Consider the following 15492-nt stretch of genomic DNA (forward strand, 5'->3'; position numbering starts at 1 on the left):
GTTGCAATAGGTGCACTTAGGTATGTTTTTCCTTCCATTTCCATTAAATCACTTCTTATTGTTTGAGGTAGAGAAGGCTACAACTCCTTGTTCATCTGCTGGTTGACTTTGATTATTCTGAATAGCATTAGACTGAACTAAGTCACTGCTTTTTTGATTTATGGATCCTTTGATCTTTCTCTCCAGTTTTAGTGCCATATTAAGAACCTTTTCTACTGATGGAATAGGGTCCATAACCATAACTCCTAACTTGATGGATTCAAAATAATCATTCAGACCTTCTAGGAATTTGATAACTTTGTCATCCTCCCTCTCTTTTTGTATTTTACTTAATAGAGTGCATGAACATCTAAGGTTACATTCACAGATTGGTAGTGGCCTCATAGCATTCAATTGCTCCCATAGAGCATTGAATTTAGTAAAATACTCATTGATAGATTTGTTACCTTGAACATTTCTAAAGATCTCATACTGCAGCTCAGCAATTTTATGAAGATCTGCCTGAGAGTACCTCCTCTTGAAAGCACTCCAGATGTCAGTAGCTCTCTCAAAATAGAGGACACTCTCAGCAATGGTGGAGTTCAGAGATTTGAGGATCCATGAGCATATCATGTTGTTGCATCTTCTCCACACTGCATACTTTGGATCCAACTCTCCTGGACTTGGAATGCTTCCATCAACAAAGCCATACTTGTTCTTGACCTCTAGAGCAATCCTCATGGATCTGCTCCATGAGGCATAATTGAGCTCAGATAAAGGAGGAGACACAAGGATCAGGTTCGGATTTTCAGTGATGTGAAGGTAATAAGGATCGTCAAACTCATCCCTCCTCTGACTGGAATTCTGGTTCATCGAGTTTTGATTCGTAGGTGTGGTAGCGTGTCTGCCTGAGTTCCCTTCGCCGGCCTCTGAATTCATTACAACCGCTACGGCGTAGCTTCGATTGAGCTCTAATACCATGATGAAATCTCACTTCATGCTACCTGAACTTAGGGAAGAAGAAGAACAGAGAGGGAAACTGAAATGAATTGAAGTGAGAAAGGTGAATGTTGAATTACATAAGAAAGGGAAGGGGCTCGTAGCCTTATATCTAAGATGCTATCAGTACATGGCAGTTATAACTTATAACAGAATTTCCATTGCTCTGATTTGGGTGATTTTGTGCCATGTCTAAGATGGTTGGACATAAGAACACATGAGAAAACCATGAAGAAGATAGCCAAAGAGATGAACAGGATAATAGAAGGTTGGCTAGCTGCGTTACATACAAGAACATATATAAAAGGAAAAGCAATACCAAAATGCTGGACTTTATTCTTTAGTTTCGCTAATCTCCTAGGATTAGATAGTCAAAGTTTTATTTGTCTTTCCATGCATTCCCCCAACTTCTCCGACATTTTTCCATGAAATTATCACCCAGAACACCATACAATAAGACAAGCTTAAATCCAGTAGCCAGTTTGAATCTCTTACTGATTAGAGGAGATCAGCTTCTCAGTCCTAGACCTACCGTTTAGATAACGACCCATGCCAGAATCCAAAATGTAGTTTTCTCAAGCCTAGCACATGTCATTTTAACCATTGAATCACGCCGCAAGAGGATACTCAAACCATTGGACACTAATAACCTCAACTCGTTGCGAAATTTCTCCAAAGATACCCTTTTGTATCCCAACTTGATTTAACCCTCTGATCTGTCCGAGATTGGATGATGAAGTGTTTGTTTCAATTTCCAACTCTCGTATGGAAGGCCACCTTCAAGTCTGTTGACCTTTTGTGCTCAAGGTTTTTCAGCAATGTGGAATTGTCGAGCTTGGTTCTGCGTTGCTCGGGTTAATTTGGTTGAGATCAATTTGTGTAATGCCACAGAGTTAACAGTACAGATTCCACGGCGGCCACCATAGTCAAGGTGGAGAACGAAAAGCTGTGGTTGTGGATGGGTGCATAGCTGTGGGATTAATTTATCTTTTATAATATTGTTGCTAATTTATTTATGGAAAAATATTTTAATCTAGAAAGTATTATATTTTCAAAAAAAATGACTTAATAAATGCTGTAATTTTTTTTGGATGAGGTGTCACATTGTGGTTAACCGTCGGTGTATAGGTGTAATACACCGGCGGTCCATAAAATATTTTTCTATTATCATTTATATCACTAATTATATTTTATATTAAACTAATTAAATTCGAAATAATATAGTTTTAAATTTTGAAAATTCAAATTATTTTAATATAGGATAACATTTGATGTAAAAATATGATGTAATGGGTTGGAGATAATAAAATTTGGTAAACACGACCTTACTATTTAGATTATGTACAATTAAATATATTATTTATATTGTAATACTCCGCATATATTATCAGTATTGATTTTCATGATATTCAATATAAATATATAATTAGTGGGTCACACTTGTGTGAGGCCGTCTCACGGATCCTTATTCGTGAGACGGGTCGGTTCGAGTCAAAGCACCATGCAAATGTCATACTTATATGTGCAAATGTCATACTTATATGCTCAAATATAACACTAATCAATAATACAATTTTTGTTACTTATAAGAGAAAAAGTAATACATTTTTCATAATAAGTAATGTTTGACAAGTGCCCCTTACTTATAAGGGCAAATATAATACTTTTGAGGAAAAATGTAATACTTTTAAATCGAAAAATGTAAAAGTATTGTATTTTTCCTTAAAAGTATTACATTTACCCTTATAAGTAACAAAAATTTTATTCCTGATTAGTATTGCATTTGAGCATATAAGTATAACATTTGTGCATATAAGTGTTACATTTCATCATGATCCGACCCGACCCGACCCGTCTCATGGTGAGACGGTCTCACACAAGTTTTTGCCATAATTAGTTATATTATGCAATTAATTAGCACCCTAGAATAAATGAATAAATTTATACTCCGTACAAAATGCCGCAAATTATATGGTGGACCGTGGTCATGGCTGATACTGCAGTTGTGTTGAACGGATATTGCAGTTGTGTTGAAAAGATACTGCGGTTGTGTTGAAAGGAAACTGCAGTTACACGGAACAGAAGTCGTTCATCCATTCAACACAATTACAGTATCCGTTCAACACAACTGTAGTATCCGTTCAACACAACTGCAGTATCAGTTCAACACAACTGCATTTACAGACGGATGAAATGGCCTCTTTCCGCGCAACTGCACTCTCCTTTCAACACAACTGCAGTATCCGTTCAACACAGCTGCAGTATCAGTTCAATATAACTGCAGTATCAGTCATGACCTATGATCCACAATGCATTGTGGACCATGGTCCATGGTATAACAACTAACAAAATGCGATTTAGTAGTGGGCTAAGTATGCACGTTCTGACGTGACTCCAATTTGATCCGCTAAATCTAACGTCTTTCGTTCTTGACGTGCGGGATTTAATAATTCATTACATTTAGCATAGAAAAACAAAGTTAAATTATTGACTTCATTCAGTGAACGGAGCCGTGGGGTACCCACAACGCAGCCGCCATTGCCCGCAGCCAAAAGCACAGGATTATTTTATATTTTTACTCATTAATGCTTAATCCCTATTCTTTAATATTCATTAACTAAAATTCAATTTATGAAACATATTATTCATCTATTTTACAAAAATCCTTTCATATCATATATTAATATAATGCTAATAAACTAATGACTTGTTGGTTAAATTGATTAATAATGATATTTTTAATAGAGTTGTCAGAATTATTCCGTTAACATATTGCTTTGGTCTTGTTTGACAATTAGCGATTAGCAAATTGTGTTAGTGGTTAACAGATAATTAATTATTTTAACGGGTCTAATTAATAAATTATACCAAATATTTGATAAATTAACTGTCTAATATTAACGGTTAATATGTTAAAAGACACATAAACGTATAAGTATATTTCATAATAATAATAAATTTAAAAAATAGGGAGAGTCATGCGCGGCTCCCCTTAGTTACCACTTTTCCCACATCGGTGGGAAAAGTGGTAATGGAGCCTTGAGGCTCCTACATAATGAAAGGAGCCTCAAGGCTCCAATAATTTCAGCATAAGGCAAAGGAGTTTAAGAGTCCTTATTAGTAATGCTTATTTTTTTCTTTCTAATAAATAAAGAGGGGCATTTTCAAAAAAGAGCTTTTTTTTTTTTTTTTCAAAATGTCAATTCTTAATGTTGTCTTGGGACTTTTCAAAAAAAAATGTTATCTTGGGCAGCATTTAGGATTCTAACGATTTGAAGCAAATTGCTGCTTCAAACTAAACCGTGATAATGACGTTTTCTAGTTTTGAGCATGGTCGAAATGTCATAAATGGTGGATCCGTCATGCACCAAACATTATCTTTGTAGAAAAGTTAGTTTTAAGTTGAGATCAAATTTTATTATGAAAAAAAAAATATCGTCAATGATTTAAGTTAAATTAATTTAAAAAGTTGGTGTAGTTTGGAGTATTTAGATTTTGCCAATCATAATATATTACGTCCAAAATCTATATATTTTAAATTAGATAGGCCCCACGGCCCCCACGCAATAGAAAAGCAAGCCTCCGCTACAATACAAAGCTAAAACAAAAAGTTAGTTTCCACTTGCTTAAATAGTACTCCCATCAGTAATTATGTATCAATGTGGCTGCCAATGTGTATCACATGTTATAAGAAAACTTTTATATCTAAATTATTTGGCCTCCTCGGTTCGTAAATTTTTCAAAAAAAAATAATAAATAATAAAAATTTGGTACATTTTATGAGTATAAAAATTGAATTTGTAATTTTGTATTTAAAAACAAATATATGTTTTTTAGGTTACAAAATATTTTACAAGTATTTAATACACTTAAGTAATTAATATATGTAATTTATATAAGCTTAAATATAACATTTATAAATAAATATGTATTGTAAGTACATGCATCTAAGTTATATGTAAAACTTGCTTTCCCGTAAATTAAAGTTATATGTAAAAAATATATATACGAAGATAATGTGGTATGATATGCATAGTTTAACTTGCAAGTTTTTTTCTTTTTTTTTTTTAATAAAAACAAAATTGTTTGTTCAATCTAGCTATGTAAGATAGTGTACAAATAGATATTAATATATCAGCAAATAATTTAAAGAGTTAATACTCAAAATGGTCCTCTAACTATTAGCTAATACTCGATTTTGTCCCAAAGTATTTTTAGTACCCAATTTAATCCTATGTCTTTTAAAATCACACCCAATTAGGTCCTCCGTTACAATTTTCATCTATTCACCGTTATTTTGAGGGCAAATAAGTCATTTTGTTTGCTCCAACCCCGTTTAACATGTCTCCATTCTCAGCCGCACAGATTCCTCCTTTACTCTGATTCTAATCGCAGAAACGACGTCGTCTGTTCTGGATCTTCGATTCAGAGCGCAAAAACGATGTCATTCCTGTTCCGGATCTTCGATTCAGATCGCAAAAGCGACGCCATTCCTGTTCCGGATCTTTGATTCAGATTGCAGAGCCATGGGATTTGGCAAGGGCAGTGGAGTCATAGAAGGGCACCACCGGGAGGCGCTCGTGGCGGTGGGCGTATGGTTGGCAGAATGGTAGTCGCGGTTGTAGGTGACGCAGAGGGTGGCGGCGGCGACCTTGCAAGTGAAGCTCGTCGGGGCATGCTCGCAGAGGGCGGCGGCGTCGACCTTGCAGGTGAAGCTCGCCAGGGCCTGCTCGTAGAGGGCGACGACGTCGACCTTGCAGGTGAAGCTCGCCGGGGCCTGCTCGTAGAGGGTGGAGGTGTCGACCTTGGCATGATGCGAGCTTGTTGGCCGCGTGCTTCTTAGAGTCGCAAGTCACGCAGAGGAGTCGCCCCCATGCTCGCAGATTGCTTCTTGGAGCTCGTCTCCGCCCCACCGCCGGAAAGCTCCAAGTCGTCTCCGCCCCCATCGCCGAAAAGCTCCAAATCGTCTCCACCCCCATCGCCAGAGTGTTCTTGCCTTTCATTTTTTACTGTCTGAGTATTGTTTTTGGGTGTAATTTTTTTTAAATAGATTATGTTTTTAGTTTACAATAAACTTCTCAAAATTCCTATTCAAGAGTCACTTGAATGAAATAAATCAAGGCTGTGGAAGAAGCTGTTGAAGAATTGAGCAGGAGGTGTGCTCTAATAAAATGACACTTTTGCCCCTCAAAATAACGGCAGATAGATGGAAATTGTAACGGAAGACCAATTTGAGTACTGTTTTAAAAGACAGAGGATTAAATTGGGTAATAAAAATACTTTGGGACAAAATCGAGTATTAGCTAATAGTCAGAGGACCATTTTGGGTATTAACTCTAATTTAAATACGTACTTTTGCAATTATTTATCCAAATTGTAAAGAAATGGTATTAAAACTTAATAAACTTGTTGTTTTAATCGTATTAATGTAAGTGCACATTTTTTTTTTAGTACTACCGACTCTGTTACAATGCAGTATCTGCTCATAATTATTTTCTCAACCTATTGAAGCACAAAGAGTCAATATCTTCTCCATTGAGGCTCGAACCCACCCCCTAATTAGCTTATTATATATAACATTTTTATGTACACATTATGTATAAACATTAATACAATGTTATTAACCCAATGGGGTAGCTCAAGTGGCAAGTTAACTCTCTTTGTGGGGTAGAATTTTGGGAGAACTTGAGTTCGATTAGTCGGGTGGATTCGGACCGAGAAAGACCCAGAACGTGGATTTACTACTGTGTTTGGAAGTTAAGAAAATGACTTCTGGAAAGCTTTTTGGAAAATGACTTATTTTTTAGAAATTATTTTTCTTTCTAGTATTTGGTTGCATATCAGAAAACTGCCTTGGTATATTTGTTTTATTTTTCAAAAAATGAGTAAAATTGTATAATTAAACATCGATTTCATTAAAAAATCAGTGTTATTTATAAAAAGAATAAAATTGAACAATGGTTTTTCATTTAAAATAAAAAATAAAATAACAAAAGCCGGCTTCAAACTGGTTTTCCGTTGGAGACCAGATTTAATCTTGTTTTTGTTGGAGACCAAATTTAATATGGTTTCCGTCGGGAATAAGAAACTGGTTCCCGACTAGAATCGATGGGGCGTAGTAATCCAATAAATATCAGAGTTTGAATCTTCAATGGGGGAGAATCTCAATCTTGAGATTTAATTTTTTTTTTTTAAAAAAAAAGGTAAACACTTAGACCTTGCGCCAATGAGACTCATCTCGTGATTTACCTCTTCTTAGAATCTCCAGGGTAGACAATAAGGAGTCTTTAGGTTTTGGGTTTAAGGCTCTGTTTGGTATATCTTAGTTTAGAGCTTATAACTTATTTTAAGATACAAATAAATTATAAGCCTTATTTGGTAAAACATGTGTAGTTCAAAATAATAACTTATTTTAAAACGCTACTCCAAATAACATTTCAAAATAAGCTCAAGGCTTTTTAACTTTTTTAAATTTTATTTTTATCTTTATTCATTTACAAAAATAACATCATCTACCTTACATTAATCAAAATTCTAATATATTAATTTATTTATTTTTATTTTCTTACATTTATCACTTAGTTCAATAATTAATTTCAAACACTTTAAGCTTTAACTATTAGCTACTAACTTTTCAGTTTATACTTTCCTGTAAAATTTTTTAGCTAGGCATGTAGAACATAGCTTTAATTAAAGCTATATAGTAGTGTAATTATTCCAAGTGGGCAAGTATTAATTATTCCAAGTGGCGGGATTGTAGGTTCCTGGCGGCTAACCGCAACGTTAAAAGTTAACCCAATCCACAGTATGGCATTTGGGCCCCACTCATCCTCTCATATCCTCACACCTTCCTATTGCAAAGTGCAAACGGCTATCCATTTTCCACGTGCTTTATCTCCTCCACTTATATAACCCACTCCCCTGCTACCTTCTCATCCGAAGATTCCCAAATCTCAACGGCAATGGCACTTGTTCGTGAGCGTCGACAGATCAATCTCCGCCTCCCTCTGCCGGAACCCTCCCAACGCCGCCCTCGTTTCCCCTTGCCTCTCCCGCCTTCTTCTTCTTCAACAACCACCGCTTCTTCTTCAACCTCTTCCGCCGCGTTCTCCATGTCGGATTTCGAGAAGCTCCACGTCCTCGGCCACGGAAACGGCGGCACAGTTTACAAAGTGCGCCACAAGAGAACTTCGGCGATCTACGCCCTCAAAGTCGTCCACGGCGACAGTGACCCCGCCGTCCGCCGCCAGATCTTCCGCGAAATCTCCATCCTCCGCTGCACGGACTCGCCGCACGTGATCAAGTGTCACGGCACCTCCGATATTCCCGGCGGAGACATCGCGATCCTGATGGAGTACATGGACGCTGGAACCCTAGAAAGCTTGATGAAATCGTCGCAGAAGAAAGTGTTCTCCGAAGATTCCCTGGCGAAAATCGCCAAGCAAGTGCTCCTCGGCCTCGATTACTTGCACTCTCACAAAATCATCCACCGAGATCTCAAGCCGGCGAACCTTCTGGTTAATCGTGAGATGGAGGTGAAAATAGCGGACTTCGGTGTGAGTAAAATGATGCGCCGGAGTTTGGACCCCTGCAACTCATACGTCGGAACTTGCGCCTATATGAGCCCCGAGAGGTTCGATCCGGACACAAACGGCGGGAATTACAACGGTTACGCCGGAGACATCTGGAGCTTAGGGCTGACCTTGATGGAGCTTTACATGGGCCACTTCCCCTTCCTGCACGAGGGACAGAGGCCCGACTGGGCAACGCTAATGTGCGCCATATGTTTCTGCGAACCGCCCAGCTTGCCGGCCGAAGCTTCACCGGAGTTCAAGGACTTTATAGATTCCTGTTTGCAGAAGGAATCCAGTAAGAGGTGGAGCACTCAACAACTTCTGCAACACCCCTTTGTGAAGGATATTGAATTCAAATCCCAAATTAATTCACAAAATTAAAAAAAAATAAAAATAAAAATCCGGGGAATCTACAATGATTTCTTTGTATGAGGAGGATTCCTGAATTTCTGTGTAGATATAGAACTTCCTTTTTTGAATTTTTGATTCAGTTGGATGTATATTCTTCTTCCATGAATCTTCTGCTCTGTGTAGATCGAGAAAACGGATCCGAATCTGCAGTAGTTCTACTGTAGATATTGAGAGATTAATATAACTTGTTTCAATTAAACTTCTCTGTATCCATATCTTGCATTCATTCGATTTTTCCTTTGCTTTTCATTTTTGTGTACACATCAACCATAGTTCCATAATTTGAGAGTGATTAACCCTTCTAATTCAAACTTAGAAACAACCTCGATGATTTACCGTTCTAAGCCTCAGTAATTCCTCCACAGGGGGGACTTTCCGTGCACTTCTGGTTAGTTGTCAAGCTTGACTATTAGTCTAAATATATTAGTTTAAATATACACTGTATATTTTGCGCTGTGGTCAAGTTAGACGAACAAGTAATATAAAGTTGAAAATGAAAGCAATGATAATATTATTATTATATTATTATTAATCCTAATGTAAATAAACCCATAAAATAGCCAAAGACCTTGTGGTCTACCGGCACCGTTGCACCTCACATGGGAGGCGTTGCACACCTCAGATGGGAGGTGGTGGGTTTGAGCCTCAGTGGAGACATTATTGGCTCTTTGTGTTTCATTTGGTTGAACAGATATTACATTGTAACAGAGTCAATAGATAATCCCAAGATTTTACATTGTAATAGAGTCAATAGATAATAAAAAATTAAAATATATTACTAATTACTTCAGCGGGTGACCACTCTAAACTTTTTTTTCTTTTTAATTATTTGTTTTGTTTTTTGTCACAATGCCGTTGTTATATGTCACAACCAACAACTTAAAAAATTCTCAAGTGTTGATATTGCTTTTACCGGCGTGATGGTGTCTCACTCTAGAAACTAGAACCGTAAATCTTAAAATTCTCGTCACAAATTAATTTCAATATTTTTCACATTATTAAAAAGTTATTTTTAAACAATATTTATATATTTAATAACAACTTTAAAAATTCTCAAGTGTTGATATTGTTCTTACCGGTGTGATGGTGTCTCACTCTAGAAACTAGAACCGTAAATCTTAAAATTCGCGTCACAAATTAATTTCAATATTTTTCACATTATTAAAAAGCTATTTGTAAACAATATTTATATATTTAATTATGATAATCAAATGTATAGTTTTCTCAAATAATAATAATAAATCATTTTCTGTTCGTACTAGATTTATTACGCATTATCCGTTATAGTTAGTAGGTTATAATATTTAAAAAGAATGTGCAATAAACAGAAAACATGTAGCTGTCCAGCGGATTATAAAATACGATTAAAAAAAAAAAGAATCTATTCATCAACAGCATGCCTAAACTAGAATAATTAATTAATACATATTTAATAAATTATTTGTTTTTTTTTTAAATGAGATTAATTAATTATCGGTTGGCAAATTATTGGGGTAGCCAAGCAGTAGCAGGGGTCCTCAATATTTAAAGATCAAGATAAGTCATATATTATTTAATTATGGGATCAAACATATAATAATAGCAACATGGAAAAAAAATATTAACTAAAAAAGAAACGATTAAAATGTCGTTTTCATCTGGAAATTTAAACAAACAATAATTGAGGTACTGCTGTGCTGGTGTGCTGCTTTTGTCTCTTTTCTCCATTAAAAAAGTTCGGTATAATTTAATTTAATCTTTAAATATAATGGTAATTTAAAATTGAATTCATAATTTTAAATTGATGGATATTTAATCCTCTAATTATTGGAGTCGATGTAGCTAATGATTAATATAATCTTTAAATAATAAGGCATTGTGTTCAAACATTTTAAATGGAACATCAAATGTTAACAACATTTTCTAAATAATATTCAACAATAGTTTGAATTCAGATAAAATAAAGAGAAAATTATTTCATCCCTAAATTTTTAGATAATTGTTATTTTGGTCTTCAGTTTTTAATTGTGATTATATTTTGTCATTAAGTTTATATCCAAGTTTCTCTTTTCCTTCCTAATTTTTAAACAATTGTTATTTTTTACTGTAATTAATTATTACATAAAACCTTCTATCAAATTTTGTTTTTAGAGTTCCCAGATTTATATGTGACAGTCCATTTTTAGTCATTTTTTATTAGAACTTCCTTATTTAGTCATAATATTATTGTGGCAAGACCATTTTCAGTACTCCATCAACAAAATCGTTGAAATGTTGTTAAATACAAAGACATTTCAATCTTTTTTATACAAAGTATGTTAAATCGCTATATTTTTTCCGTTTATTTTTTGAAAAAAATCATAATTCAAGATTGAAATGCCCTTATATTTAACGATATTTAAATTATTTTGTTGATAAAAAAAATGGTCATATCACAATAATACTAAGATCAAAAGCGAATGTTCTGATAAATTAACTTTTTTTTTTTTTTTTAACTACAAGACACTTCAATTGGTTGTCACTCTCTACATCTATATCAGGAATCTTAAATTTAAAATTTTGAGGGTGAAGCAGTGAATTTCTAATATTTTACACTTCGAACAATGTAAAATGGTTTGTTCAACTATTCTTTACTCAAATTTTTAGATTAATGATTCCCTTTACAAATGTGGAGAGTTACAATCAATTAAAATGTTTGAGCGAAAAAGTTCTTGTAGAAGGCATTTGTCTAATAATTAGGGACAAAACAATAATTATCAAAGAATTTTATACAGGGAAAAAAAAAAAGAATAACTAGGATAAAATTTTAAGAATGAAATACGAGCATGGGCAAAAAATAGAGATAAAAATAATAACTACCTAATAACTTAACGAACAAAATTTTAATTCTCCCAAAAAAGTAATATATCATAAAAAGAAGTGTAATTCTTTCTTTTTTTTTTTTCCCTGGGAGTATGGTAAAAATTGCTATAATGTCAATATAGCTAAAATTAAAATTTATTCTGATTGTAGACTATTTATCAAGTCGAATACTAATGAAACTTGACTAAGAGTCCTTAACTTTCAATTTGAAATTGTCATTATACTTGAGTGATGACTAAAAGTAAATTTAACTCAAACTTACTACGTTTATCTATTTTTACCATTCTTTAATTATTTTGATGCTAACCTCTAATATAGCTAATTAGTGTATTGTAACCAATTAGGGTGCTGTAATCTTTACCTTTAAACTCAAATTTTCATCATCCACATCTACACTTATAATAAAAGTCAATAATGTTAGACCCCTAACTGGAACTAAAAAATGTCGGTATAATAGTCTGCTATAACATGTTGTACTTTGTGTTCTTCTTATTGTGCAACCTCCAATTAAATTCCTAATATATCCTAATCATTTATAATTTTACCAAATTCTTTCCGTTAAATATAACGGAAGTTTAACATTAAATTGTTTAGGCAATTTGTTTCTTTATTGTAGTTTTCAAACAAATTGGCAATATTCTATAATACAATTCTGTATAGATTCCTAACTTAAAATTAGAATATTGAAGTCTTAATAGGATTCTATAATACAATTTTGTATAGATTCCTAACTAAATCATTATTCTACCCAAAATAACAGTATATAAACCCCCCTTCTCACTGGTATTCACCCAAAACTAAACCTAACATATTCTTTTTTTTTTTTTTTGGGTGAGAAAAAGGGGCCCTGAGGGTCCCCCGATATTACCGCCATCTACTTGTGGCAATGCTTCGCATATCGCGCGCCAGAAGGTCTCGCAAGTCATCTGGAGGGTAATCTAAAAGCGATGTCCCCCAGGTCGCTTGTTGTCCGAAGTTTGCCAGGAAGTCAGCGCATTGATTTCCTTCCCGGAAAACATGACTGATCTTGACGTCGTGGAATTGCCTGAGGAGTAACTTGCAGTCCGTAACTAGTGTTGAGGCGAAGTCACCTTCGCCAGAATCCTTGTCTAACACCTTCACCACGGCTTCTGAATCCGATTCAGCGACGATATGAGTAACCCCGCGGTTTTTGGCGATGATTAAACCCTCTCGAAAGCCCCATAGTTCTGCTCTGAAACTAGTTGTGTTACCAAGGTTTGCCGTGAAGCCCACCAGCCAGTTTCCTGTATTATCTCTGAGAAGTCCTCCCGCACTAGCTAAACCCGAACTAGCTTTCCTCGCGCCATCTGTATTCAATTTGACATAGCCAGGCTGTGGCGGAGACCAAGAGACCCAGATTTGTCGTGCATGCAGAGGGCCGGAACGTTTTAGAAGGAGTCGATGAGCTTCTCTCGCTTCTAACTCCGCTTTTCTCACGGTGTCTTCCGCTGGTGAGAACAAGTTATTAAAGACATGGTTGTTCCGTGCCTTCCACATATTCCATAAGACATAGGAGAAGGTGATCCTCCAAGCACCACAGTGATTATCATCATGACTACTTGAACAAAATTTCTCCAGCCATGTCATCATCGGTAGGTGGAAACTAAAGCGAAAGCTTGTCGGAGTAGAAGACAGGTCCCAACAGTGAACCGCAAAGTCACACCGCCGCAAAAGGTGGTCTAACGTCTCGTCTTCTTCTCCGCATCTTGGGCAAATCGCGTTATCAGTTAGTCCCCGACGCCGGCGCTCGTCATTAGTCAGGAGTCCATTTGTGGCGATCTTCCAAAGGAAGAGCTTAACTCTCTCCACGCAGGGAACCTTCTAAATCCAAGTATGTGAATCTTCTAATCCACCATGACCTGAAATAAAAGCAAAGGCAGAAGAGACCGAAACCTGCCCAGAATTTGAATGAGGCCAAGTTAGCGAGTCTACCTGACTTGGAGAAAACGGTAATGGGACCGCCCTAACGTCATTTACCGCTGGTGGAGGGAGAACGTTGCTCAAGGCTGGAATGTCCCAGGAATTTTGCGGCGTAATAAAAGAACACACGTTTGGGCTTCTTGTGTCCCTCGATCCATTATTATTGACGGTGGTCGCAAGGGGGCCCTCTCCGGTCCACCAGACATTCCAAAAGTTGATGTTTTTGCCATCACTAACTCTCCATTTAAGCCCGTTGACTAGGACATTCCTACCTTTAAGAATACTTTGCCACCCCCACGAGCCATTCGAGCATGCTGGGATGTGGAGGAAATCGCCTTGCTTAACATATTTATCTCGCATGACTTTAACCTAGAGTTTATCTTAGTTCGTGAAGAGTTGCCATGCCATCTTGGTTAGGAAAGCTAGGTTGAATTCCCGTGCCTTTCTGAGGCCTAACCCTCCCACCTCTCGCGGCTTACAAATGTCTGACCAGTTCACCATGTGGATCTTTCTCGAGTTATCATCGTGGCCCCACAAGAAATTCCTGCAAACTTTATCAATGTCATTACAAGTACTTACCGGGATTGCCAACGACTGCATGGTGTAGGTTGGGACAGAAGCGAGTGAGGACTGAACCAAGATACGCCTGCCTGCCATGCTAAGAGCGCTAGCTTTCCAGGTTGATAATTTCTTACGCATTTTATCCACTACGGCAGAGAAGGTGTGGCGGGAAACACATTTCTGTAGGATTGGCATGCCTAGGTAGGATCCCATACTAGTTGAAACTGGTATTCATAATGTCCCTGATCTGACTTCTAATCTCAGCCTTGACGTTGGGCAAACAGAAAGTAGTGGACTTGGCTAGGTTAACTTTGAGTCCCGAGGCCGCACTGAAGGCGTTGAGACAGTCTGTCATGATTTTTGCTTGGCGTTCCGTGGACTCCCCAAACAGCATGAGATCATCTGCAAAGAAAAGATGGGATACACCGAGCCTTCCTCTTGAGATTTTTATCGGCTTCCACACCCCTGCAACCACTTTACTCTGAATTTCATAAGAAAGTCTTTCCATAACAAGGTTAAAGAGATAGGGAGTCAACGGGTCCCCTTGTCTAAGGCCTCGGCCCGGTCTGAAAGGGGGGAGACGACCTCCATTCCAAAGGATCGAGATCTCGCTTTCTCGAAGCGAGTAGAGAATGAGATCCGTGATAGGTCTCGGGAACCCGAATCTGTCCAGAGTATCTTCCAGGAAGGACCAGGAGACACTATCATAAGCTTTCTGAAGGTCAACCTTGACTATCATAAAGCCCTTATTACCTTTCTTTGTTCTCATGGTATGAACCACTTCCTATGTAAGGATCACGTTGTCCATAGTGGAGCGGCCCGAGAGAAAGCTATTTGGGTGGGGGCCGATAATCCTGCACATGATAGGCCGTAATCTGTTAACAAGGACGTTTGATATCACCTTAAATGCCACATTCAGAAGAGTAATTGGTTTGAAGTCGGCTGCCGTCTCAGGGGCCTCTTTCTTCGGAATGAGTGTCATAAAGGCCTTAAGAATTGAGTTGTTGACCGAACCATTCTCCAGGGCCTGGTTAACCATGTTCGTCAGAGAAGGTCCCACTTCACTCCAAAAATGTTGATAGAAGACTGCCGGTATGCCATCCGGTCTCGGACTCCCGTATTTCTTCATGCCAAAGATAGCCTTTTTGACTTCTTCCAGGGAGGCACGGCGAATCATCCCTGTAGC

At 36.9% G+C, this 15492-nt stretch overlaps 1 protein-coding gene across 1 annotated transcript; it reads left to right on the top strand.

The window, feature by feature from the left end:
* Positions 1 to 7898: 7898 nt before the first annotated feature.
* On the top strand, positions 7899 to 9172 carry LOC116014691 (mitogen-activated protein kinase kinase 9-like). The gene has a single exon (XM_031254633.1). It carries the CDS (start codon positions 7941 to 7943, stop codon positions 8931 to 8933), a length of 993 nt encoding a protein of 330 aa, XP_031110493.1. The 5' UTR covers positions 7899 to 7940; the 3' UTR covers positions 8934 to 9172.
* The last annotated feature ends 6320 nt before the right edge of the window (positions 9173 to 15492 follow it).

Source organism: Ipomoea triloba, chromosome 4 (genome assembly GCF_003576645.1).
Source record: "Ipomoea triloba cultivar NCNSP0323 chromosome 4, ASM357664v1".
In the NCBI taxonomy this organism is placed as follows: Eukaryota; Viridiplantae; Streptophyta; class Magnoliopsida; order Solanales; family Convolvulaceae; genus Ipomoea; species Ipomoea triloba.